This window comes from Grus americana, chromosome 19 (genome assembly GCF_028858705.1).
Source record: "Grus americana isolate bGruAme1 chromosome 19, bGruAme1.mat, whole genome shotgun sequence".
Lineage (NCBI taxonomy): Eukaryota > Metazoa > Chordata > Aves > Gruiformes > Gruidae > Grus > Grus americana.
In genome coordinates, this window is record NC_072870.1 from 12,863,149 (window position 1) to 12,890,555 (window position 27,407).

The 27,407-nt window shown below is 43.6% G+C and overlaps 2 protein-coding genes across 10 annotated transcripts in view; one reads left to right on the forward strand and one right to left on the reverse strand.

Moving 5' to 3' along the window:
• XAF1 (XIAP associated factor 1) lies at nucleotides 1-16,133 on the reverse strand. Of its 8 annotated transcripts, XM_054847896.1 has the most exons (13): nucleotides 16,056-16,133; nucleotides 14,694-15,006; nucleotides 9,797-9,982; nucleotides 7,557-7,757; nucleotides 6,435-6,693; nucleotides 5,138-5,273; nucleotides 4,074-4,130; nucleotides 3,076-3,328; nucleotides 2,215-2,282; nucleotides 1,604-1,951; nucleotides 1,043-1,112; nucleotides 892-954; nucleotides 9-136 (listed from the first exon to the last, which is right to left on the reverse strand). In XM_054847896.1, exons 5-12 carry the CDS (start codon nucleotides 6,557-6,559, stop codon nucleotides 905-907), a joined length of 1,107 nt encoding a protein of 368 aa, XP_054703871.1. In that variant the 5' UTR covers nucleotides 6,560-6,693; nucleotides 7,557-7,757; nucleotides 9,797-9,982; nucleotides 14,694-15,006; nucleotides 16,056-16,133; the 3' UTR covers nucleotides 9-136; nucleotides 892-904. The 8 variants fall into 8 exon arrangements, with proteins under 8 accessions (XP_054703875.1, XP_054703877.1, XP_054703871.1 ...); XM_054847900.1 differs by lacking the exon at nucleotides 892-954 and having other exon boundaries at nucleotides 1-136; XM_054847903.1 differs by lacking the exon at nucleotides 6,435-6,693.
• Nucleotides 10,543-27,407, forward strand: part of SLC13A5 (solute carrier family 13 member 5) — a 20,609-nt gene continuing 3,744 nt past the window's right edge. The window contains exons 1-11 of one of the 2 annotated variants that reach the window (XM_054847894.1): nucleotides 10,543-10,677; nucleotides 15,484-15,591; nucleotides 18,468-18,596; nucleotides 19,449-19,585; nucleotides 20,029-20,243; nucleotides 22,002-22,173; nucleotides 22,832-22,954; nucleotides 23,500-23,712; nucleotides 24,488-24,609; nucleotides 24,895-25,013; nucleotides 26,234-26,395. In XM_054847894.1, coding sequence (XP_054703869.1) covers nucleotides 15,487-15,591; nucleotides 18,468-18,596; nucleotides 19,449-19,585; nucleotides 20,029-20,243; nucleotides 22,002-22,173; nucleotides 22,832-22,954; nucleotides 23,500-23,712; nucleotides 24,488-24,609; nucleotides 24,895-25,013; nucleotides 26,234-26,395 — 1,497 coding nt within the window. In that variant the 5' untranslated portion in view covers nucleotides 10,543-10,677; nucleotides 15,484-15,486. Of the gene's footprint in view, nucleotides 10,678-15,235; nucleotides 15,592-16,305; nucleotides 16,500-18,467; nucleotides 18,597-19,448; nucleotides 19,586-20,028; nucleotides 20,244-22,001; nucleotides 22,174-22,831; nucleotides 22,955-23,499; nucleotides 23,713-24,487; nucleotides 24,610-24,894; nucleotides 25,014-26,233; nucleotides 26,396-27,407 lie in introns of those variants that run through there. The other variant, XM_054847895.1, reaches the window with a different exon arrangement.

Genomic DNA, 27,407 nt, shown 5'->3' on the forward strand with positions numbered 1-27,407 from the left:
AGAGTAGCAAGCCAGTTTTATTTGTCAATAAAGCTATTGCACTTTCAGTGCCTTTTGCTAAAACGGAGTTGAAGCTTCAAACTGAGGATGTGCCTCTATTTCCAGATTTAATCATGAGTGCTGTAGCATGAGTCTTCTGTAAAACAAACAAAGCCTGGTTATGAGTGTTTTTAAAGTTTCGGTGTTACAGCCTTCCTATGCCATCACTCAGTTGAACAATATAAAAAACCACAATTCAAGTCAAATAATCAGTGTAATCACTATGTACTTACTTTTATTTCAAGTCTAGAGTCCTGTAGTTCTAAACTAGACAGCCCCCCTATTTCTCACTTTGCTACTTTCTCTCTTTAATTTACAAGGAGAAGAAAGTTTTACAGGGAGAAGTAATACCTCATTTACTGAATCAAGTAGAAAAAGGACAGATTGAGAACAACTGCTTTCAGTTTCACTTAATTAATTGAACTGAGAGGAAACGATACTGCTTAGGATCTGAAAAGCAGAAGGGGATGTTAGCAAAGAGAGAAGTGTTAAGATTCACAGCCTGTCTGGGACAGGGTGAGGAAAGAGACATTGCCTAATGGATAAGTGCAAGCTCAGTTGGAGGTATTGTCTGGCATAATTATATCAATGCTTCTACTGAATATGCAATTTTTACTATGTAGAAAAAATAATTTTATTTCTTGTCATATGAAACTATTTTTTAAGTCTCTGTTGAGTGTTGCAGCAGACAGACCTGGGACAGAACATCTGTTCTGTGAAATCTTCTGTGCTGATCTCTGCTTACAGTAGGGAAGGTACCGCACTGTTCACCGTAGCGTAATTTGAGAGGCACAGTATGTGTTACTCTGAGTCAAGCTAATGCTAGCTTAATGCAACCGCATGGGAACTCACTGTGTGTTGGAATCTAGAGACTTTGTGATATTCTGAGTATTAGCTTTTCTAGATGCACTTTCTCTGCAAAACATCCCATTGTTCCTATTAACTCAATGTTGAACAATCCTGAATGTGAATTCTATTCTAAATTTCTGAAATTCTGCTGTACCTTTTTCTCCATGGCTTGATTTTCGTTTCATCCTAGCATTTTTCAAAGATGTCAAACGATGACATTTGATCTAGAAAAATAAGTAACAGTCATATCAGAGGAGAATTTAACATTATATTCAACATGCGATCATATTCAGAAGGGAGGCAACTGGGCCCCATTGTTAGGATGGAAAATTATCTAGAGCTCCATCTCTGATGCAGCTGAGATATAATCATACTATTTGCTTAGGAGGAACAATATCAGCCTTCAGCAAATAAGGACAGTTGCTGAAGACTTTCCAGGATTTCAGCTTAAAATTAATGGCTTGAGTCATGGTTATTATTTTCCTAAAACTCAAGCAGACTGTAGGCAATGGATCTTGTTTGTATAGATGTGAGCATAAATAAACAATGGAATTAACAAATTTCATGCTTTACAAAGAGAATGCACCTAGCATTTCAAGCAGCTATGGAATCCAGAAATAGGCATTGGGACCCCAGGCAGTGTGGAGATAAGTAGTAGCTCTCTAAGTATGGCCCTTCACATGTAGGAGGCCAAGTTCAATGTGTCACTTCTCACCTCATGTTTCTGAAGGGTTGGAAGTGGCAGAATAATGTTGCAATGGGCACAGGTTACCAGCATGTCAAAAGACTGGGTGTCTTTCAGAGCTTGAGGTGATGTGGAAAGTCCGCCTCTTGTGAGAGAGGGAAAGGCAATCTTTTTGTTCTTTGGGGGTTTAAGCAAGGTTTTGGAGGTCAATGGCTGGTCCCTTTCTTTCCCTTTGGGTCGGACATCTTTCCACGCCATTGCATTCTGGGAGCTGGAAGGAGCCAGGGAGGAAGAAGACTGCGGTGGATCACTGCTGAGTTTTGAAGTTGACTGGCCAGCAAGAACTTTTGTCAGCTTATGGACCGCACTGCATTTATCCTGTTAAAAGACAGCATGCATAATGAGGTGAAGATTGGCATAGCACCCAACTGTGTGTGGTATGTTGTGATTTGCGACAGACGTGAGTCATGGGGGGGGAACAGTGGACACCACCTAACAGTGATGTTTTTGTATCATGAAACTATAGTTTGAAGAGCCAAGACACAATGCCCTTTCTTACCTAATATATAGCTTTTCAGAGAAATAACCTGGCTGGAAATTAAGTATAGACTATTCTCTTGCTCAGTTTCAAATGTGCTTACCAGATGTTGGGAGTACTGGTCATCTGGGAATGACTTATTGCACTTCTGACAAAGGTTGCCACCAGTACCTTTAGAAGGGAAAAAAAAATGGAGAGAAACACAAAACTGACACTAGCCATCTAGACAGGCTGCTCAGATCCACTTATGGTCACTGTTTCTACAGAAACACAGAATGCTGATTCCAGTGGCCAAGAAGGAATTAGAGCTGTGACTACATTTTCCTTTCGGCACCACTCAAAATCAATCCACCATCACTTCTCGCGAACTTCAGGATGTCTGGAATTCCACTCCAGCCCCATGTGGCTCAAGATGCTTCACTTCTACCCTGGCCTAGGTAATTCTGTTGTTAGAGGGTTTTGCTCTCTATAGTTTATTTTGCCAACCACTGCACCTACTGATGGCTGTTATTTTCTGGAATCATTGACAGGATTCTTGAATTTTTTCTCTTGACATACTCTGTCCAATACCTTAGGCCTAATAAAGCTGCTCTCAACTTCAAGAAATCAAGGTATGCATTCACTAACTTTACATGTGAAGTAGGAGGAAATTCTAAATCATATTTTCTCCTGTGTGACAAACAGAACGAGGAGGAAGGTCCGCTTATTTTCTGACAGAAGGAATTTCACTTCCAGGATATGAGAGGCATAAAAGAACATGGCCAATGAGCTACCAGTCAGTGGAACCACTCTGGCTTTACAATAACCAGCATAATAGAAAGCAACACTTGGCGGTTTCACTGTGGTTGGTTAAACAACAATCTCCTCCAGCCTGCATTACTGAGGATTGTAGAGAAGGCAGGAGAATTTTCATTGAGATTTAACAGAGTTGACCCAGTCCATGACAATGAGGAATTTTGCTTACCAGTGGGGCAAATAAATGTTGCATTAGTAGATGCTTCGCTGGTTTGAAAGTTCACATCCTTTTGACAGGACAGACCACTGTTCTGACAAGTATCTTTGTGTTTGTTCTGGTCTTTGTACATGATGTATTTGTTACACTCCCAACACCTCTCTGTTCGGCTGGCACAGGTGTTCCAGTGTTCCTCCAGCTCGTTGAAGGGCATTTCAAGCTCACAGATCTTGCATTTCGTTGCTCGTTTGTGGCATTCCTTGGTCTGCACATGAATGGAGGAAATTATTGCAAATTTTCTATCAATACTAAAAGAGAGCGTTGGGTGAGAGCAATGAGTGACTATTTAAGAATGCCCTCCTTCAGAGGTATCTACACAACCCTATCTAGGTTATCTTTAATTTAGGATTGTTTTGGCAATATAAGGCAAAATGTGGATCAGTAGTAGTGAAGATGTTGTGTCAGTACAGGTTAGCAACAGAGCACAAGCCCACCTAGAAAATTCCAGTACTTCAGCTACCACCATCAGGGGAAGCCTGCTGTGTCTTCACTGCTTTGATTCCTTGAAATGGTTAGGCTACAGCTAGCATGGACAGGCTGCTCTCACTTCCCAGCCTCTGCCAATTCTTTTATGTATCTCCTTAGCTGTTTCCTTGACTCTCGCTTTGGAAAAGCAGGTAATATGAGTGTGGGGGCAGGATGGAAACGTCTTTGAGAAACCCTCAGAGAACATCAACTTGAGGTGCCAAGGATGAGAAAGTACTAGATTATGTCCAGGAACAGACTATCCCATCACAACTGGATGGGCAACCACCATGGAGTACACTTATTTACAAGGGGGAAAAGGTATGCCACAACACTGCAACTGCTGAGAGGTTTAAGTTTATTCATGGTCCAAGACAGAAGTCAGGGATTTACATGTTTTTGCTGTTGAACCCATTAGCGTGACTCTTGGTGGCTGGTCAAAATGGTCAGCCTAGAAAGTAAAAAGTACTGCACTCCACACTTACCTCATGATGCTCCAGTTGGTATTGCTGCATGCTTTGGTGACAAAGATTACATCTGACCTGCAAGCAAAACGTATAGCAGTTCATTGGGAGCATAGGTGGATGGTTAGTGCTTTCATATGTCAGTACAACCTCAAACTGCTGAGGTGACCTTCCTGTCATTTTCATCCCAACCATCACCAAGCTGTTGGTGAATTTCAGTTTCTCTGTCAGGCCTGAGCTGTGTTGATGAGATTTTGAGGAAAACAGATGTCTGATGATTCTGCTGGAAGCTGTCATTCTGTGTGAGGATCCAGTTGTCAAAGGTGCCCATGTGAAATGCAAAGCGTGATGTGAAATAAGAGATTGTGTATTCAGAATTTTGCCGGAGGTTTAACTTAAAAGTATACATCTGATATTCAGCTTGTCTAAATTATAATAGCCTCTCTGAAAACATAGGAGGTATGCTAGTTTGCTATAGGTTTGCCGTGAGAGCTACTCGTGTTAAGTAACTGAAATCAATGGAATTGCTAAAACAATAAAACTAGTAAGACAGAATAAAAAGTCATGCCTGTGTATTCATGCTTCAATATAGTACCTCTAGCTGCAGGGTCCTTAATGCTATACTAAAAATGCTATTGCCTCGCTATATGAAGAGCTGATAAATTTACTCTGCCAGTCCAGTTTTGTTAAAAAAGTGCATTGATGTCATAGCTTTGTACAAGCAAGGTTTATGTCAGATCAGGTACTGTTTGTCTTACTCTAAGCAAATTATTTCGCTTGTATGCTTTGGCTAATTCACAGTCACTAGGAGCATGTATCCATACCTGATCTGTAGTTTGTATTACTGGGGAAGCTGAGATACCACACTGGAAGCTTTATTCTCGTCAGCTGTGCAGTAAGATCAAAAGGTGCTGTAACCAGGCCTGAAGGGTCATATCAGACCCTTACAGATTTTCTGGTCAAACAATTACAGAAGTTCAAATCTAGTTAATATAGAGCACAGTACCATGAACATACTACTTCAGGGCTGGCAGAGCTTTTTGCTATTTGCAAGAAAACCCTGAATAATGTGTAACATTCCTCACCTGCTTGTGTGCTTCTGTTTGATGGTCTTTCATATCCTTTTGGGCAACCGGTTCATCACATTCTGGACAGAGAGTGAGAAACCGCAAGCAGTGGGCCTCATGGAGGGAGAAATTGGCAGCAGACACATCTCGTTTACTACCGAGCACATAAACAGGAAAGAGAGAAGAATAAATGAATTGGTGTGGTGGGTTGACCCTGGCCAGCAGCCAAGCACCCACACGGCTGCTCACTCCCCACCACCCCACCACACACACAGTGGGACAGGGGTGGGAAATAGGAAGAATGGAAATGAAAAATTTTGTAGGTTGAGCTAAACACAGTTTAATACTTGAAGGAAAGGGGGGAGGGGAACAAGTGAAGCATCACTCGCAACCTACCCCCCACAGGCATACCTATGCCCAACCAGTCTTTGAACAATAGCCACCTTAGAAGCAAAAAAACCCACGCCAACCCTGGTCCTTTTCCTCTAATGCAGTTTTTATTCCTGAGCTTGAGGTTATACAGTATGGAATATCCCTTTGGTCAGTCTGGGTCCGCTGTCCCAGCTGTGTCCCCTCCCAAACTCTTGCTCACCCCTAGCCTACTCGCTGTGGGAGAGCAGAGCAGGGAAAAAAAGAGAAAACCTTGATGCTGTGCAAGCACTGTTCAGCAAAAGCCAAAACACTGGTGTGTTATCACAGTTTTAGCGACAAATACAAAACACAGCACCGTATGGGCTGCTATGAAGAAAATTAACTCCATCCCAGCCAGACTTAGTACAACTGGTTACAATTCAACTAGTTTGTCCCTAAAAACTAGAAATAAGTATTTGTCTTTTTGATTCATCTTAAAGAGGCATTTAGAGACTGGATTCTGTTACTCATTCTGTTCTGTCATATTACCAGGAATACTTCTGAAAGGGACAGGGCAGCTGGAGGCTCCAGGTGTATTTGTCCAACAATTGTTTCAGGAAAAGCTCCAGCTGTTGTTTACATTGTTTACAGATGTGGAAACAAAAGAAAGGCCCCTCTTCTGGGTGCCATCTAAGGCATCACAAAATATACAGCTCTTTGGCACCCAGCAGACCAATTTAAGGTAGCTCAGCCAAGCAGCTGCTCTGTTCAGATGAAGGCTACCTCTGAGCTGAGACACACAGATGTCACTATGCTCAGTGGGTTCAGGATGAGCCACTTAAGTTTATCGGGGAAATCACTTATTTGATTTTAATAATTGATGTGTTCACATTAGTGACAAGAATTGAGATACAGTTCAACAGGGCTTGGGTAAGACCTCCTGAAGAAGCTTCCAGGTGCAAACCTTAAGCCATGTAAAACTTTCATTGCTCCCCTTGAAACAGCTTCGGGATGATTGATGTGCACACCAGCTGGTTTTCTGACTTCCTCTGCCAGCAGGGCCTGGAACCCCGATCCCATGGGACCCATCTCAGGATGCCTGCCTCACTGCCCTCACTTCAGGCTCATCAGTCCACCAGGCAATGGGAGGTGAGGTATATCGCTGTCATTTCAAAGCCTTTACTGTGGTAGTCCCGGGACCCTGTGGCAGGAGGTACTGATGCCTGACACAAGAGAGTGATGGTCATTAGGACACGGCAGCTAGAGATAAGCCCATGCAACCTTTCTGGCCTACAAGATTAGGGAGACTGCTTGAAAGGACATTGTATGCTTCCAGCTCTGCTACTTTGAGGAGACACGTGAGGCAGAATAGCTGATGCTATCTGTGCTTTCTGCACTAGTCTTTGTTCCAAGCTCTGGATGTCTGGGCCACGGAACCGGTCTGCCCAACATATTTGCTGGTCACTCAATGTGGAGGTAATGGCCAGGATGAGGCCACATAAATTACGAACAGCCCAGCCTCAAGACAGAGCAGCCACAGCAAAAAAGCCCTGGGGCAGTGAACTCTTCTAATTTTCTTAGAGAAGGTAAGATGCCTCAAGGAAATCTGCTTTACACATGAGGACAAGCTTCTCATGATCCTGATGGATAAGCAATGGAATGGATTTCCTGTAGGAATGTGCCATCTCTGTCACCAGAGTTTTTAACAATTGCTCAGAAGTTTTAGGCAAAGTAGGTCTGCCAAGGAGTCTGATGAGTGTGCAGCAACTGCTTTATTCAAAGCATCCCCTACAACCTTTTAGAACATAATGCACAGACTCTCTTTGTGCAAGGCTAAGCACTGGCTTTCCTTTGTGACCAAATTGAGGCTAAGCTCATGTTTAACCTTTCTAAGTTTGACTTTTTTTTTTTCTTTTTAATGGCACTGTTTCACAGTCTTCATTCATATAATTTGCCCAATGGCCTAGCTACTAGTTGAGATACACCACGCTATACTATCTTCATGGCCCCTTTCAGCCTTCTGTGCTATGAGAGATGGCCAATTACCCTGAGAAAAAAAAAAAAAAAGAATATTTTATCACTTAACTGCAAATATAGCAACAGAAAGAAACATCAGCCATGGGGGGAAAATGAGGCAGCTGCCGGGTTTGGCATGGTCCATGCACTGACTCCTCTGACAGATACTGCAAAATCACCCACAGTGATGTTATGTAAAAAGAGAACACGCAGCATAGGAGAGGGCTATGGAAGAAATCTCTCCACAGCAAAGTAGCAAGAAAGCAGCAACCTGGAAATGTGAAAATGCATAAAAAATATTTTAGTTTACTACTCAATGGCGAGTGCACACCCCTCCTGTTGTGTGGTTCTTCCTCTTCTCCCCGTTACAGGAGACCTAGATAACATTAAGGAAAATCCTAGAAAACTCTTGAAACCCCCACACTTTGTAGGGGTGGAGAGGGAGAAAGATCTCTTACCAATTTTTGCAGAAACTGCTCTCTTCTGTCATGATTTTTCTTTTTATTCTGCTGGATATCCTTTCTTCTTAGAGCAGAGAGGAAAAAAAACTGAAACTGAAAGCCTCTGTTGCAATACCTCCACCCCAAACAGCTGCTTAGCCAAAAATTCTTTAAAGGAGAAACAGCAGCATTGCCAGACAAGTATTGGGTTATAGTGCGAGTTCCACATACAGATTAGTTTCTAGTCCTTAGAGGAACCACGGGGGGTCAGTTTCCTTCTCTCCCAGATAAGTTTAATTTACATTAGCAGGTTTATGCCACAGGCAGAGCTGCCACCCAGAGCTGCCTATGGGAGCAGAGGTGTTCCTCTGCCCCACTGCAGCAGGGCTGGCCAGCCTGGCCACCTCCACCCCCCAACACCCTAATCCAGTTAAAGATGTCCTGCCCATTGCAGGGGGTTGGACTAGATGACCTTTAAAGGTCCCTTCCAACCCAAACTATTCTTTGTTTCAGTGACTCCGTGATTCCATGTCCGCACTCTCCCATCACTGCAGGCACCTGCAGAGGAGCCATGAGCCTGTGGCTCCCTGAGGAGGGAGGCAGCAGGCTGTGGCAGGCCGCCCACCTGCTCGCACCTCAGGGACGTGAGAAGTAGCAGGACACCATCTTCGTCCCTGCTTCCCCAAGAGGGCTGTGGGGAGCCCTCCGGCCACCATCTCCCCTCCAGGCCTGGAATGGTGATGTCTGTGGGGAGCCCCTGGGCCCCACCGCCCCTTCCAGCCCAGCACCTGTGCTGTGAGTTGTGCAGGTGTAGCACCAGCACCTGTCCACAGAGGAACCTGCAGGGAGCATGGCAACCCTGCCTGTCAACTCCCCTTTTTTACTGTATTTTACTGATAACCAAACATTGCAGTCTAGCCAGCAGAGAGGGAGAGGAAGCACCTTGAAACAAACCCTCCAGCTGCGGTCCAAGCCCAGGAGGGCTGCCTGTGGGGAGCAGGCCCTGCTGGCAGCTGCCCTGCGTCCCACCACGTCTGGTGCCCACTTGGCCACAGTCTTTGCCCAGCTGATGTCACCACAGCCATTGTTCTCTCAGCCTGCCCAGGCTGACGGGCTGCAGGGCTGGCTTGCAGTGAGCAGGGAGGGCAAGGGCATGCCGCAGCCCCCTCCACCTCTGGAGTGGTTGTCACAGTAGTATCCAGCCTCACAAACCCACCTTGGCCTCCCTGGGGCAATGCTGTCCCACTCAGACAAAAAGAGCCAACTGATGGAGAGGGAACACTTGCCCACCATCCCCATGGGGGAGAAACCCAACATTGGTCCTCCAGGCTCACCGCACCAAGCCCCACAGCATGGCTGCTCAGTCTTGCCCCAGCAAACTCCCAGGCACCTCCATTTCCCCGGTGACCGTCAGACCACTTCAAGGTATCTAAGTATGTGCAAGGTGAAATCTCCAGCCTGCATTAACCAGCTTTGTCTTTTCTGCCTGGTGATATTTTGTCATGGCTAGGACTGACAACAGCACTAGAGGCCCCAGGTGCAGCAGGTCCTGCCTGTTGCTGGACCTCAGCTGGGAGTTGTACCGCTCTACATTTTTACATAGGGAATTTTAGAAGAAATATAAGTTAGAGAGAAAATGAAACAGAACTTCACGTTTTCATTTCAATGACAAAACCAGTATCTTCAGGATTTTCTGATGCAAGGCCTAGCATTTCTTGTACCTTCTAATACAACCGATCACTTACACCAGTATGACGCAAGCGGCTCTTCTCTGATGTTGTAGACTCTGCCCAGTGTGGGGAGTTCTGTATTTTTAGGAACAAACTAGTTGAACAATGAGATACAGGAGATGCAGAAAATATGAACTGACCTTAGTCTGTAAAATGGGGACAATAATATTAATTCTTCTGCTCTGCAGAGGTATTGGGAAGGATCATTCACCAGTATTTGCATAATGTATTGTAATGCCATACACAACAGATGTCCCAGATGTTACTCAGAAATTGGTGTGGTTCGTTTCCCATCCAAACAAGCCCCTTCTGTCCTCCATTTTTCTCTGTGAAAAATAAAAGAAGAAGAAGAAAAAGGAAGCCCAATAAGCCATTATGTAGATCTGGGAATAATGAGTGTTTATCTGGATTTTGTAACACAAATTATGTAATGAAGCAGAGAAAAGGCTTTTGAACAAATATGTTAATGAGATGGCAGCTAAGAGAGAGGTTACAGAGTTGCCAATTCCGAATCAATTTTTTTAATGTGATTTTCTTTTGTTTTGGGGTTTTTTCTTTTGTAGTCATTAGCCTGCACAGCATTTGAATGTGCTTTAGGGCTTCATGCAAACTATATGGGAAATACCAGCTCTAGGTCAAGAAAGCCTGATCAGCAACACACACTGACAGAGAAAACCCCACTGACTCAAAATTCATAATGAGGGCTTTTATGTAGAAAGTTGTTGGGCACAGGGATTGTACTGAAAGGACTGTTCGTTCAGAGTCTCAAAAGCTTTTCTTGGAAAAATATCAGATGCTCCACTGGGAACTTAGTTGAAAGATACTCCTAAAGCAACACAGTGGACTGGCAGTGGCTGGAAAGTACTGATTGGGGGGGAAAACGGAAAGTAATGAAACAGTGATTTTCTCTGAATGCCGGTAATAACTCTTTCCATTTAAATTCTGTGTAAATCTTCCAGTGCATAACTTTATTGTACAAGACCTCTTCTAGGCGTCTTTTTAAGTCAAGGATCACATAGAGGTAAGTTCTGAGCTGGTTGCTTTTTAAATGTGATTTTTCAAAAGCCTGGGTAGAAGACACTTATTTTTCTGCTAAGTCCTAGAATGTCTCAGGGTCAGTTGTTTTCATTTCAGCGTCAAGTACGATAGGTCTTACAGTCCTTGTTTAATATAATTTTGTTAAATTTTTTGTACCTCTGGGTGTTGCATGGAAGCTGCAACATAAAAGAACTTTAAAAAGAATGTAAGGAGAGTTTTTGTCTTGAGAGGAAATAGCAATTATCTAAGTCAAATGGACTGCTTTTAAACAGGCAAACTGTACTTGTGTGCTCGGACAGCATTTGAATTAGACGTGGAAAATATGTATAGCTGTAATTAAATGAATCAACTGCTACTTATAAAGCCTCCTTGCCACAGCCCACTCCTATCCAGCAATAACAGGAGTAACTGGGATGATTGGCTTGTAGTGAGTAAGATATATCAGAAAAGCAGCTTCTTGGGAATGACCTAAACTATACTAAAACCTTTATTTTCCAATTTTTCCACCTGGACTGATGACCCTGGAATTTCTGCCTTACAAGAGGACTTGATTTCTAGTCCCTTTCCACTAACCCAAACAATGCAAGTCAGCCTTTGTTAACTAGGCTTCAACTCTTTACAGTGGCTCACATCATTGAATCTGGTATCTGAAGTACAAAAGGGAAGCTTGCAAGACTCTGCATGTGGTTTGACAACACTGTCAAGCTCATCTATAAATGTGCTGTCTTGAAAGGTGCGGCTGTTCCTGTCCCAGCTGTTACTGTTCCCAGCCATAAGTGGCCCAGTCTCTTGGGCTTGGCTCTGTTACTGCATCATACCCTTAGTTCTTGATAAGCTTTAAAATACCTGTGTTTATTAGGGTAGCACAGCAGCAAATGGGAGCAGTGGTGTCTAGTAACCAGGGAAAGGGATTCAGGTACAAGAGACCTGATTCAGCTCCTGGTTCCACTTCATGTCACCACCCATGCCTAAGTCTCTAACACAAAGCTTTTAGTTCCTTTGCAAACTGAGTTAAAACTTAGTACCAAGAAGAACAAGAGCAGCATATTATTCAACTTAGGCTGTCAGAATTTAGCCCAAAGGCGGCTACAATCTCCCACTTCTAAATGGTGTCTGCAACCAAAAGCTAATTTTACCTACTGTCCTTAAAGCAGTAGTTAAAGACCATGAAACCACACATCTCACATGCATGCTTGTAAATACTGCTCTGGTCTCTGCTATGTTCAGAGGAAAGGAGTCCTTTTTCTTGAAGGCCTGCAGTTAGTGCTCAATTAGCATGAGCTGAATTTCAGGCTGTGTGAGGTTTTTGTTTGAATGCTCTTTTTGAACGACCTTAAACTCCTCCTGCTGGAGGTTTTGCAAGCACGATGGGCTCTGCAGCTTCCTCTTGCCTGGCTGTCAGACTAGTTCTGTAAAGCAAGCAGCCAAAGCTTTGTCCGCCTTCCCTTTGGCACAGTGAAGAGGAAGCTCGTGGGCAAATTATGTGAAAGAGCTGCCATTCCTGTAGCCCTCTCATATCCAGCCAGTGCCAAATGCATCTGAGTTGTAAGCATAGATTGAGGGAGACAGAGAACAGCTGGAAGACTTGCCAAATCGAACATGCTCCTCTCTGCTTCTCTCTGTTGGTGCATGCTGATCCCTTAGAGAGCAGTGCCCAACCTTGGCCTGCATTGTAAACTGCTCTCTTCCCCCATTTCATCCCATCATTCTCTCACCTTCCTGCATTTTGACTATGCATTGCACAGCTTTTCCACCTCCTTATCTGAATGGAGGCATCTTCTCTCTTGTCTTCGCTCAGTATTGTTCTTCCTGCGCGTGTTGCTGTTTGCAGAGATATGTGAACATGTGGTTCTAACATCTGGATTCAGTCAACTTCTCAGCCTCCTGGTTCTTACAGTAGAACATGAACGGACACATGACTCCAATGGTTTATAAAATAGTGAGGGAGGTATCTTAAATATGAAGTGTGCAGTGGCAGGACGGCTTGAGCAAGGGGGCAACAAGGTCAGAATTTACCTTTCAGGATTACAGGTTCAGTTCAGTGCTGGACTTTGTCGTTGCTGCTCTGCAACAGCCAGTTGCTTTGCCTGGTTTTAACTGAGTTCCTAGCAGACTTCCATTGGAACTGTAGTTGGCACTAATTCAATTTCTTCTTCTCAGCAGTGTCAGCACTGATATTTTTCATTAACAAATATTTCACACGCACTTAAACAAAGCAGCCTGCTCTCCTCCTGAAGCAAACCTCTAGAAAAGGAGCCTACTTTTGCAAAAAAAAAGTAAATAAATAAAAAGTTGCTTATTTCTATGGTCACACTTATTTCCTGGCTTTTGCTTTAGACAAAGTGCTGGGAATGATCAGCCTTTAAATTTAGGTTTCTAAACTCAGTTTATCAGTGCTGGTCTTGATTCATGAAAAGATTACAGTCGCTTAGTTTGGGACCTGGGTCTCAGATAAAAACATGCTCAGATAAAGCAGATTTAGACACACTTTCTTTCAAATCTGGAGTCAATGTTGTTCCTAGATCTCCCTTTCTCAGTCAACTGGCATTGACCAGGCACTCCACCAGAAGTGGGAATTCAAGGGTCAGGTACTTGCTGGTCTTGATTGACCTCTCCTTGTTTTCCTCCTTTGCTCCTTCCTTTCTGCTCTATAATCTCTTGGGAGGCCTGCACCATCTTCTCATCCCTGTCCCAAGTTAGCTGTTCCTAAGAACCCTCAGGAACATTTTGTTTCTCCCTTCTCCTTCCCCTTCTCCTCCCAAAGGTACACCCTTCTGCTTGACAGTTGCTGTATGAACAGCAGAAAAGGGTGCTCCACTATCTTTCGATCTGATTTCCTATTATTCAAATGCTTGTTCTTTTCTGTGAATCCTTTTTGTGTTTTGTTTCGTATCACAGAATGCACTTTTCATGGCACACTAAAGGCATGTTTGCCATAATTCTGCACAATAATGAAATATTTATTCCCTTCTCTGTATGTGATAAAAGAGAACACTGAGGCATGGACTGGCTAATTGAATTGCCCATAGGAGCCCCTCATCTCATTCCCAGGTACAGCAAGCAAGTCTCCTTTCATGGGATTAGTCCATCTAAAGGTATCAATACATATTCATGGCCTTTCTCTTTATTTTCTCTTTTCTGCACTGCATCTCATTTAAACAAGAAGACAGCAAATCATATTTGCACTGGTCTATCAAAGTGAACCTTAGTACAACTCCTTTGGAGTTAACTCTTTGCATTTTCTTATTTAAGTGCTTGTAGTCCTTTTTCTTTGTTGACTAGGGACCATTTTTTCATTGGAGACTGGCCACAGGGATGCAAGTTTTGGCCGATTCCCCACTTTCTGCTAGGCTTTGCGCTAGTGTGAAGTTTCCTCTGTGTTGGTAAGTTACCCAGAGGGACTGCTGCTAAAGGTTTGAAGATTTGGAATCTGTCCAGATCCGGTTGGCTACTATTTTCCTTAGTGGACATTCACTGCTTTTACAAACGGAACAGTAACATTGGAGTGTCTTGTTTTGAACTTCTGTCGCTCAAGTTCCTCTGGTCAGCAGAGGACACATAGTGCAAGCTGTAGCCAGAGCTCCCTCATTGCTTGCTGTGGAATCTGAAATTCTTTATTTTTGTGAGTAACTGCTTGGTAAGGCTGTACTAAGAGACAGTAGGATCAAATTGTCAAGATATGATTTATGCTGCCTTCAGTTTCAGGTGGCTATTGACATCCCAGAAGCAGAACATAAAATATCAACAAATTGTCTTCAGTCTAGTTTCCAGTCCCTCCAGCTGTTCCTTTCTGCCACCCTGATAGGGCTTGCTGCCCTTTCAGCAGTGCCATCATTTCTGATTCTGATCTTCTGGCTGCACTGTAGGCCAAATCACTGAAATCATTAAAAATAACCTTTCAAGTTAACCTTTCTGGGTTATTTTTAACCCAGATCGCAGACACACACTCTCTCACAAAATAATAGGCAGTGAAACACAGCCATGCATGCCTGCACAGACCTTTGTTTTGGGGAGACCCCCGCTGGGGGTTTAACTCTCCATTTCCGTAAGGGAGCGCAGTCCTTCCTCCCCACTGTGTAAATGAGTGAGTTGATCCTCCCGTGGCATCTCCAGGGCCTCCTCAAAGGCCAGCATCTCAGAGAACCCTGCGCCAGCACTTCGCTCCCTGCACTTCATAGGCACGATGAGGATCTCTGCTTACTGGCAACCTTCTGTAGGCACTACGAGCAGGGAGATTTTTCTTAACACATTGTCGCGCTGGTCTGATAGCCTGATATACAGCCATAAGCAGCTTTCCTTGTTCATGGAGGGTCTGCAGAAGCACGAGCACAGAGGTGGACGTTAAGGAACAGGGAAACGCCCCGTGTTCTGTCCCGGCGCAGGACGGCGGATTCTGACTTGGCCTGGGTCAGGCTGAGGAAATCTGCCAGGTGTCGGACGCGGGCACCGCGTCCTGCGGGGCTGCTGCCGCCCGGCCGTGGGGAGGGAGGGAGGGACGCCGCAGGGCCGGGCGCGGGGCAGGGGCGTTGGGTTGGCGCCAGAGCGGCGGCTCTCCTGCGGTTCGCCCGCTCCTGATCGTGCCTGCACCGCTACCCGGCGGCCCGGCCCCCGTCAGGGCGGGAGCGAGCCCGGTGTCCCGTCGGGGCGGCAGCGGCCGGCCCCCGTCAGGGCGCAGGCGGGTCGTGTCGCCCCCCGCCATGTCCCTCCCGCCGCGGCCCCGCCGCCCCGTACTTAAGGCGGCAGCGGCGGGCACTGCTCGTGTTCGCGCCCTGACCGTGTATCCCCACAGAAGATGGCCCCGACGTGCTTGCGGCCCCTGCTGAGGTACCGGTCCTTCGCCATCCTCTTCCTCACGCCGCTGCTGCTGCTGCCGCTGCCGGTCGCTGTGCCGACGCGGGTAAGTGCCTGCGGGGCCCACCCCTCAGCCCCCCAGGTCTGGCCCCTGCTGCCCCACAGGAGCCCACCCCTCAGCCCCCCAGGTCTGGCCCCTGCTGCCCCACAGGAGCCCACCCCTCAGCCCCCCCAGGTCCGGGCCCCGCTGCTCCACAGGAGCCCACCTCTCTGCCTCCCGGGTCTGGGCCCTGCTGCCCAGGAGCCCCTGTCCCAGCCACCTACACTGGGCCCTGTCCAGGCTTGCTGGGCACCCAGCCTGCTTGCCTGCCTCTCCCGGGGAGATGCCCCAGACACCCTGTGGAGCACTTGCCACCCTGTCCACCCTTGCGACAGCATCTCCTTCACCACCTGAGCAATCAGAGCCCCATCCCTGCCACAGCAGTGCCCCTTCTCCACTGTGGCCTTAAGCAGATCCTTTCTGCCACCTCGTCCCTGAAGCATTTCTGTGCAGCCCAGTCAGCGACTCACTCCCAGGTCTCAGGAACGTGTGTTGCAGGTTTCACTCCCAAATGAAATTCAGACACTGGTGCTGGGCAGCTGAACTTGCAGAAGGAGCTCTGTGCCAATCTCTATTCATTTAAGGGTTGTGCCATTGCCAGGACCTGGGGCTCCCACAGACCCAACCCATCTTGCAAATTAGATGCAGTTCTTTTTGGGCCACAGATAAATACATGCATAACTAGCCTGCATATGTAGAATTGTGTCTTGCATTATCTAGTAATGATGGCAGTGGACTGAAAGACAGGACTTCTGGGTTCTCCAGCTCACTCAGCTGCTGAGGCTCTGAGATACTTTAAGGAGTGTTGCTGAGTGGCATTCTTCATCAGTGGTGCAGTCGGAAGCTGTGCGTTGATCGTAACAGGGTTTCAAAGGCAGTATCCTCCAATTCACATCCATCTTACTCCAGTGATGGTAATGCCACAACTCCTTTGCTTTCAGTGGAATTATACCAGCATAACATTGGAATATCCTAGTGAAGAGTTTGGTCTTTAATGTCTTGTAGCCTTCTTGGCAAAATGTAAAAGCTCAGTTTACAGTATTTTAGCCTACTAGAGCTTTAGAGGCTATTCTGATGCTAAAAACAGTCTCTTCTGAGTGACCTGTATCGCTCACTGTATTTTAAAGTACAGGAAAATGTCATGCATATTTATAAACAAAATTGCCAGCCCTTCTGGTTTACCGGTCTAAGTAATATCAGCCCTGCCTTTCAAGTGAATGCTGGTGCTTTACAGAAGGAGGAGTTCCTGACTGTTAGGCACTACTTCATCAACACCAGGAAAGATAATTTAAAAAAAAAAGTATGTCTTCAGTTTTCTGGTATTTGTAGGAATATTATTTCATCAGCCTAATCTGGGAAATTTCAGTATTTCACAATGGGAGAGTAACATTCCCGTCAGTGACTGCTTTTTCAGCCTTCAGTGAGAAGGCAGATCACTGTGTTTCCAGAGACACTAAAGAAACATTCTGTGACTGTTCCCATAAATGACAGGTAGATAGAGGTATAGATACAGATAGTTATTTAATTCCAGATCTTTGGTTGTTTGAATTGGCTGTGGTTGTTGGAGTTAATTTATAAGCATGGTTGTTTTTTTGAACTTCACATAAATTATTTACTCTCCAGTCTATAAAACCAAAGTTTCTTCTGTATTGTGAATTTTATTCACTTAGGGTTGTTTATCTCTCTTTCATACTGGCAACAAATTAACTACAGTTAGTTCTAGCACTTAGTTACTGTAGTACAGCATAAATTGTATCATGAACTTACCTCATATTTATTAAGGGAAAAGACTTAAATAGGATCTGTCTGATATCTTTTAGTCTCTGAATATTTTTTTTTTTTTTAACTTGTGCTGTAATTAATCTCCTGGAAACCTGAAGGGAAAAAAAAATCAAATTACTTACAAAGGCTGTTTTCTGGTTCTTAAGCTTCTCAACAAAATGAAGGAAAACACACCCCTATTTATAAATATCACCTTACGGCAATTTTTAAATGTCACTGTAACACCATTTATTTTTGCAATAAAGTCCCATTTGTTCTATTAGAATAAAATTCTATAAACACATACTCTAAATATGAGCAAATTCTAAACTACAGAACACTGACTTAAGTTTTAAAACACTGTTTACTGTTGGCTGATGAATGCTTGCTTCTCCTACCAATTTTGAAAGTACAAACCAAGGAAGGCTAGGTTACAGAAATGCCTGATCAACTGTATAAAAAGACATGTTACAACATTTCTGATCTAGGGAATCCCCTTAGTGGGTAAACACAGTATGATTTGGGAAAGTAATTAAATACCTCTAATGTGCTTAGTCACACACACACAAAAAAAAAAAAGTAAAAGTTTTACTTTAACAGTTACTTAAAAAAGTTAAGAACTTTTAAATTATTCAGTGATGTAGTTTCTGGGCTCAGGTGTGGTACTGGACACACCTTGAAGACTTGTGAGTTTCAGACAAGCTAATCATCCATACTGGGAAATTTTGCCATACGTTTAATTAACTCAAAAATGCCCAAACACTATTAAAAATTCTTGGCTCCTAGACATGAAATCTGCTTACCTTAACTGCCAAGAGGTAATTGCATACTGCAAACTGTGTACTTACCTAGTTGTGGAAGGTTTGTTTTTCTTACACACTACATTTTGTGTGGGTGCATTAGAAGAAACACTGTGGTCAAAAAGATCTTTTTATGCAAGTGACTTCAGAACAAGGTTTAAAAGTACAAATTTAAATCCTCATGCCTCTGCTACCTATTTCAGCATAACTTGTTAAGCTACAGACAGTGGAGTGTTTGGGCCCTTTATAAGTGCTACCAATGTGTTTCTTATCTTTAAGAATAGTTTTCTATGCTTAAATGTGTCTTCCATTATGTTGCAGGAGGCCAAATGTGCATATATCATCATCATCATGGCTGTGTACTGGTGCACTGAAGTGATCCCACTGGCTGTTACCTCCCTCATGCCTGTGGTATTCTTCCCTCTGCTTGGAGTTCAGAGCTCTAAATCAGTAAGGAACAGTTCTTGTTCAATCCAGGTCTGATACAGGGATGTCCATTGCTCTGACCCGGCATCAATATTTAGCAAATAAGTGTAATATCAAAGCGCTCCAGTTCTGTAGTGCTTTATGAACATATTGAGCAGGTTCAGGGTTCCTGTATGGGAAGATGCTGACTTAAGTACACATTTGCCCAAAATGTTAAGGGCATGGGGCTTGAGGTGGTAGAGGGGAAGGTCCGTTTCTGGGCATGGATCCTGCTGGAGAGCATCCCACTAGTGCCAGCAGCTTGTCGTCCCATGGGAGAGCAGTGCTGACATATCCTCTGGGAGATTTCAAAATGCACGGGACAAACTTCTGCTAACAGGGTAGACAGCATGATGCCAGCAAGTACACCGCGTCCCCTCCAAAGCTCATTCTGGCTGTTTGTGCAGGTGCTTTAGTCCAAGGGAGAGAGGCTGTATTTAGGTGCTGTAGCTGAGGTTCATTACTGGCCTGGAAAGGGCAGGTGGGGTTGCTAAAGGTGAGGAGAAATCCATTTTGGAGCTCAGCATTTCTAGTATCGACACAATACTTTGATCCCCTAACAATGTTTTAGGAAACTGCTGTCATTTTGTACTTTATTATAAACTCCTGGTGATCCGAATACAAGGTTCATGATGCACAAAGAGCCCCTGCACTAGACAGCTCAGCACTGAGACAGGGGACCAAAAGTTCAGGAAACTGGAGGTAGCTCTGCTTCTGCCAATGTTGGGATGGGGCCTGGTGCAGTAAATGGCTTTGAGAGGATGGAAGGCAACATGTTCTAGTGAAGCTGGCAAGAGACAACATTTGGGCCCCTGACCTACCTTCTCTTTCTTTCAGGTGTGCTTGCAGTACCTAAATGACACAAACATGCTCTTCGTTGGAGGGCTGATTGTTGCAATTTCTGTTGAACAGTGGAATCTTCACAAAAGGATTGCGCTGAGGGTCCTGCTGATTCTTGGGGTGAAACCTGCACTGTAAGAGTATTACATTACTTCTTCCTTGCCTGTGTCAATTTAGCAGAGGCCTAGGGATGGTGTTTAACAGTCAGCAGAGAAGGGAACCTACAAGAACCTCTTCAGCTGCACTTGTACAGAGTTTCCAGAGGTGAAGTCTGGCAGCAGGAACAGCTTATTTGTCCTTCAGCCAAAACCAGCATCTGGCTAAATTCTAGATGCTTGCCATTGGGGACAAAATGATGACAGATTTAATCATGCACAAACTGAGGTAAATGGGTTTCTGGGATTCCTTCAGTGAAGGTAGCAGAGCTGTCTTAGAAGGGTATCTGGCCCTGCTTTGTATTACTGGACACTACACACATCCCTGCCTGGGCTCTGCTTTCTAAGTTACAGTGACTATAAAGCCTAGCAGCATCTGTTTTCTTTCCTCCTTCCTCCTCTGCCTATTTCTCTCTTTTCAGCCTCATGCTGGGATTTATGATAGTCACCGCCTTCCTGTCTATGTGGATAAGTAACACAGCCACCACGGCTATGATGGTTCCCATTGTCCAGGCTGTCCTGGATCAAATGGACAACACAGAGCATGATGTGACCATGATGGAACAAGCAGCTGGGCAAACAAATACGGTGATTGAGCTGGACGAAAAGAATGCATCAGATCCCACTTCAGTGCATGGTAAGGGCCTACTCAGCGGTGAGTTGATTCTGCTGAACTTGCTACGCTCAGAGCTCCCTGACCTAGAAGGAGTTCTCTGGACCTTTTCCAAGGAAAGAGGATGGTCACCTGACTGAAAATCCCTAAATGCATGACATTTAGGCTTTACAAAAAGGCTTCCAATTTTGGTGGCTGCCATTTTGTTATGCTTAGTGCTAAATCCCATGCAGATCTATTTTTGTTTCTGGGGCAATAAATATCTCTCTGTTGACCAGATTGTATACAGAAGTGGGGAGAAGAAAGAGGAATACTTTAAAAGCGACTTGGAAGAGAGGAGCTGGTGTTATTTGACTCACAGTAGACAAACTACTCTTTGGAACCCTTTAAAGTGTAATCTTACCCTGATGCTTGACTCCACAAGGTCCTTCTGCCAATGCTGTGGTTCTGCAGTAGGTTTCACTTGACTTGAACTATGTACACAAACTCGGTCCCTCTGATTTCACTGCTCTGCTGTGCTGTTACAGAGAGCTATATTATTAAATATTCTTAAAGATCAGATCTTTCAGAGGAGGAAGGATTGTCTTGGGGATTTTCATGGAGATGTGATTTCACCAAATTAGCAAGTCGATCTGCCATGATACCCTGTGTGACTATGTGCAAGAACAAGTGCAAATGTTGGTAGTGCGTACTGTGTCCCACACTTCAAACCTGCCTGGGACACACCATGCCCATTTTCTGGCTTACCTGTCCATGGAAGACACAGTGTAGAAGAAGGGTGTTTATGTGTGCCAGACATTGCTCTGTTATGAGTTTGACTCATAACTGCCATATTTGTTTGGACCTTGGAGGCGTAGTCTAGATACAGCTGTGATCTCTGCTTTTTGCTTGCTTCATTTCTTACCTCACTTGTGAAGGGAGAATGCACTATGATTACGCAAAGCTCAGATGCTGTGTTTATGTAAGATGTGCAAGCCCACAAGAATGCCACTTGGTCACAGACTGTTCTGTAAGGTTGCTCATTTCTAGCTTCCAAACAGTTGTATTTAACATAAGTTTTCATATTTGCAAATGCTCTTTTTCATGTTGATTCTTGACTCCCAAAACTGGACTTCTGCTGTAAGACAAGTGATAATAATTTTGCTGTTTTTCTGTCCACTTAGAAGGATCTGCTTGGCTTTGCTGACTGATTTATTTTAACATGTAGTGAAGGTAATAAATGTGTGCAAAAAAATACTCTTTGGCATTGTTGAGTTGGTTGTAATTGCCATCAACTCATTGTCCTGCTCCATTAGTCCAGTCAGGCTTCAAGATTAGACTGTTAACCTCAGAGAACAATGGACACAGCAGCAAAATTTCACAGTTGGTATAAACTGACATATTAATCTTAACAGTTATGACAGGCAAGAATTTGGTTTTGGGTGGGGATTTTTCTGCCCATATTCACAGCTGTTAAAGCTAGTTGGGTTCTTATTGTGGTATTGGAATGATTCCATTGACTACAATATCTGGCTGGTGGTAAGCCTCTGTGTGATACAGGAAATTACTGCTGAGGAACTGTGGCACCGATATGGACAGCAGCATTCTTGGATCATGCAGACCCAGATCTCTTCAGCTCTTCATTAACACGGGTCCAAAGTATTTAGGAACATATCTGTATGTTTTTTAAATTAAAATAAATGGCATACACAAACTAGAAGTGCTGAGCCTGCAGACCCTGCCTGTCCTGAAGTCTCTGCCTTCCTAACACAACCTGAGGCAAGTCATGTTCTTTGTGTCTAGTCATAAGCAATGGACAGGTCCCTGATGACCCCAGATCTTCTGAGGAAAAGAAAATGAGGAAACGTATATGTAAGGGAATGACACTTTGTGTATGCTATGCTGCCAGCATTGGAGGAACTGCAACACTCACCGGAACAGGACCAAACATGGTATTGAAAGGCCAGATGAATCAGTAAGTCATTCTTGCTGTTTCTTTTACTGATACTATCTTACTGCTGTAACCAACTGACTAGTCTTAGATGACAGTTTCAGTTGCAAACTATAAGCAATAACCAGTTGATGAACTGAGAGAGAGGTATGTGTATCAAGTGATAGGCTTCATTGTTCTGCTTCGGCCTTTTTCAGGCAGCTTATGTGCTGGTATTATAGGTCCCCTGAGAAACTCGAAAATACTTGCTGGTAATTGGCAGACAGCTGGTTGATGATGAGATACTGGTTCTTCTGCCTCCTCTTTTTAAATTGAAATGCAGCACATCAGCAGAGGAACTGCAGTGAAGAGCATCAGAAGAATGTATGGTTAACTCTTCTCATAAGCACACTGAAGAGAGCTAAAAATAGCTTAGCCTCTCCTATAATATTATTCCCCCCATGCTGTGGTTGTGGAAACTGTACAGATACTGTTGGAAAGGAAAGGAGTTATCCACAAAATACTCTCTTTGCTAAACTGAGTTTGGGAATTGATTCAAATGCAGTTAGGCTATGGATGTTGCCTATGATTACTTGTAATGGTTGTCCTAGATTTACATGTATAATTGTCACTAGCACATATTAAAGGGAGAGTAGATTACCAAATGTTTTGACATTCGTACAGAAAGCATTTTTCTTTTCAGGTTATACCCCAACAATAATGATATTGTGAATTTTGCTTCCTGGTTTGGGTTTGCATTCCCAAACATGATTCTGATGTTGGTACTAGCTTGGCTTTGGCTACAGTGCTCCTTCATGGGACTCAAGTGAGTATTTAACTACATGATATTGTGTAAATTCCTCAGCTAATGCAGATCACCTTACTGAGAAATCTGGATAAAACAAATGCACTGACAAGTTATTAATTTGGTAGCAGAGAGCAGTTCCATTTCACAGCAGCTTTGGAGGTCTGGAAACCTTTTGTGTTCATGGGAGTTGCAGTAAGGCAAAAGCTTTATACGTTCTTACTGTTGAGACAGAATTGCCAGTTTTATTTTTGAATTTCACGTGTGAGAATTTCAACCCTAGGAGAGCTAGCATATCTGTTTTGCTAACTTTGATTCAAAACTGAGTTTTTCATCCCAGGTTGCTCCAAACTGGACAGAGACTTACTTCCATTCATAGACCCCATTCTTCTGTGAGAACTGTCATGTCCCCATGAAATACTTTGCCACTGTTGTCATTTCTTTCTTCCTGGCCTCTGCTGCAGTCCATGTCTGTCCCCAGGAGTGACAGCTTCAGAGTGGCAAGCACGTTAAATCCCTCTAGTGTGTCAATACTTACAGTATTTTCTTCTCCCTTTTTCTTAAAGCTTTAAAAAAAGCTGGGGCTGTGGGACAGAGAGAACTGCGAAAGAAAAAGCTGCATACAACGTGCTGAAGGCAGAAATGAAGAAACTAGGCCCTATCTCTTATGCTGAATTCAATGTCCTCCTAATGTTTGTTTTGCTGGTTCTCTTGTGGTTTTCCAGACACCCAGGCTTTGTAAAAGGCTGGGCCACCAGGCTCTTCCCAGAAGGAGAAAAGTAAGTTTTTAGGGTTTTTTTTATCCCGTACCCTCTTGGTTGCGAATCAGATTCCCTTGCTCTTACATTCCATTTTGAGTGTGGGGTCATTCATTCCAACCTTATCTGAATTCACGTGTTTGCTGGGCTTGATCCTATTGCTGATGTGTGAGATCACCAGTTGATCTGTTGTTTGACAGTTTGTACTGCAACGAAGGCCGGAGACGGGGACATGGAGCAAGCTGAACCTCATAAAGGAAGAGAAAATTCTGTAATGCTGGTCTCAGTCACACTGATGTACACCTTAGTATTTTGTTTGTATGAACTCCAATCAGTTGTGGTGTCATTTCAATATTTGGTAATATCACCTGTGAACAATAGAATTCACTGGGAAATTGATTCTGTGCCTTGAATGGCTTCTTTGCATAATGTCTGTGGCATATTAAGAGCATAAAATGCACAATGGGACTATTATTCAGGCTATTTCTTTACACATCCTTCTTTGAGATACAACTGTTGAATCTTGGCTTCACCACAGAGAAGGAGGCAAGGAACCCTGCTCCCAGGAGCCATTGTCATCTGTGACTCTGGTTATTAATGTGTATTGTAGCTAGTTTATTACTCTGTGTGTGTTGTGGCAGGTCCGAGAGACCTCAGTCATGAGCTAATGATCCATTTTGCTAATGTACAAGCCCCAAAGAGGATGACAAAGAGCAGTGACTGCAATGCTGGAAGGCAGCCATCTTCTAGGATAAAAATGTCTGTTTTCTAAGCAATATTCTCTTTTCTTCTTTAGGTACATCACTGATTCTGCTCCTGCTGTGTTTATTGCCCTGCTACTGTTCATCCTTCCTGCTAATAAACCCAAATTCATAGGCTGGAATCCAAGCAGGTCTGACCCTGAACAGACTGAAGAAGGTATTTAAAGGAGGAATTGTAACACTGCGAAACAGTTAGCCAGCTCCAGCTAACATGGCAGAAACATGTACTGGATTTGCATGCAGTTCTTCAGGGTAGCTCACCTTGCTGACTTCTTGGGCAGGGCTGGGGCACGGTCCCTGCTTGTGTGTATTACCCTTACCCTGTGCAGGTTTCTCAGTAATATGCATCTGCCTGTTGGGTCTTTCCCTATATCTTACAGAGGAGGAGACAAAATGTCTTCACTCTCCTAAAACATGTTCTGCTTTTCATTTCTCACTTCAGATATAAAAAAGCCATTTTTATCAGCCCCGCTGCTAGACTGGAATGTGGTTCAGAGGAAGATGCCCTGGAGCATTGTGCTGCTGCTGGGAGGAGGTTTTGCTTTGGCTGATGCAAGTGCAGTATGTCCTGACATCTGTTTTTCTCTGACTCAAAGGCGAACTTCCCTGGTTTGTTATCTGGTCCTGTATTACTGGGCATGCACCCAAAGCCAAACCCAGTAGAGATGTTCAATCCAAATTAGCAAAAATTGGGCAGAGAGGTGAATGCTTGTGCCTCTTTTTTAGGAAATTGTGTGCTCTGACTAAATTTCTTGAATTTATCTTACCTCTTGGAGGCTGCCAAGTAATTTGGGATTTTCACTGGCTGGACAGACCAGAAAAGCAGCCTTTCTTATTTCTGTTATTATCCCGCTCCCAGCCCTGGCTAGAAAAATAGAAGTAGAGATAACACTTGTAAGATTCTCAGAACCATTTGAGGTTTATTTAAAGGATATATATCTTCAGATTTAAACCAAACCACTACTGAAGTGGACAGGAAGAAAATCATTGTGGGTAGATATCTTCCAAAATTGTGTACAGTGGGTTTTCTTGAACTTCTTGTCCGTGGCTGTTGCCAGGCAATATGCCACATTCCATAAGCACATGGTTTGATCCTGTGTTCATAAATTCACAGAAAAGGCAGCTGAATTCCCAAACCATGAGGTGAACCATAATGTTTCCTTCCATCACTGCTAAGATGCATCTAAATCAAAGCAAGCCTTAGCTATCAACAGTGTCATGCTTTGGGGAAATTCATATTCAGATCTAAGTTTTGTGGCTAGGTAGTTTTACACCATGGGGCAAATTAAAGCGCGAGGGTCTTACATTCATCTACATGCATCATACATACATTATTAAAACTCCAGAGCATTATAAGCCATCAAGTCAAAGGTTCTGTAAGCTGCTTGAGTCAATCACTGCCTATGTTCCTACAACAGAGCATTCATACAGCATCAGTATCTTCAGAAACCTTAGAAAAACATGCCAGGAAACTTCTGAAGTGATACATTAAGTATTTGCAATATTGTCATCAATAATTGTTTCTGTTTAGCAAAACCCCATAATTTTGTAACCAAAGTGTGAGCAGGCAAAATCAGGAAAGTTGGATTTGGTATTATGTCTAGTTGGCAAGGAATTTCTTTTAGTGTTAGTGACAGATTGTTGTACTTTCATGCATGGTGTTTATATAATTCAGGAGTCAGTTAGCATTATTTGGTAGGAATGTTGCATATAACATGAGTTCCCAGTTCATGAGCTAGGGGTTCTAAGTCTCACTGAAAACCACTTTTTTTTCTTGTCAGAACTCTGGACTCTCAGCTTGGCTGGGTCATCAAATGACTCCACTAGGATCTATCCCACCATGGGCCATTGCAACAGTACTTTCGCTTATTATAGCTGTCTTCACTGAATGCACCAGTAATGTTGCCACAGCCACCCTCTTCTTACCTGTCTTTTCATCCATGGTATGTATGATGACTTCCATCCTGTTATCCTATCAGCTGGGAGATTGGAGTTAAACTGACAGTCTCTAGTGGCAAAGCAATGCCATATTTGTTGTCCTGAATGTTGCTTCAATGTTAATCTGAAAGCCAGTAATGAAACAGTCCACCTGACAGTAAACCATAATGGATAGTGATTTTAGCTGGCGCTCGCTGCTATGGTTATAGAATCATATATAGATAGAATGTGGGAATGCGAACTTTCTACCTAAATGCCTGAAACCTAAGAAACATCTTCTTGGCAGAAGAAGGTAATTCAGGATGCCTATTCCATGGCACCCTTACTGAAAAGGAAGCCAGTTCAAGCCTTCTGTAAGGTGTGTCCCTTGGCCCTGGAGAAAGTGAAGAAAGAGTCACTTTTTTCATACAGATCAACAAATATCAGTTACTTGTGGTCATTTTGCATTTGAACCATCAACTCAGAACTGGAAAAACACACACAAAAAACCCAAACCAAATCAAAATCCACCACTTTCTATTCATCCCTTTGAATCGTTCCTTCATCTTCATGGTTTTATGCCAGAACACAGAAAGTAGTAGGTCTGATTATTAGAAATGTGTCATTTTCCATAGGAAGCCAGAACAATTTTAAAACTTATGGAGGAAAACCTGGTAAGTTTTGCTGCCTTTTCTGAACAGAATTGAAATTGTAGCATAAAGGAAAAAATAGGTTACTTTAATTGGGAAAGCACAACTGCTTTATTCTAGACCATTTCATGAAAGTAAAATTATCCCAATCAAGGTGTTGAGCTGTTAATGACTTAAATTGGTACTTATTTTTTGAGTCTCACAGAGTTTATGTAACATCTAAGAGTGTTACTCCACACACATAGTAATTATAATCCCATCCCTGTGTTACTCTGGCAAAAGTGTGGTCCGAGGTCAAAGAAAAGATCGTTGGATAAATTTGACCAGAACTCCAAATTATACCATAGAGCAAAGCAAACAACAAGAAAGAATCAAGCATTGTTTTTAA

Coding starts and splice junctions, on each gene's coding strand:
- XAF1 (XM_054847896.1), bottom strand. CDS start 6,559: ATGGGTCCCATGGGATCGGGGTTCCAGGCCCTGCTGGCAGAGGAAGTC. Junction 5,274..6,434: donor AAAGTTTTACATGGCTTAAG/GTTTGCACCTGG, acceptor TGTGCTCGGTAG/TAAACGAGATGTGTCTGCTG. Junction 4,131..5,137: donor AAACAGAAGCACACAAGCAG/GTGAGGAATGTT, acceptor TTTTGCTTGCAG/GTCAGATGTAATCTTTGTCA.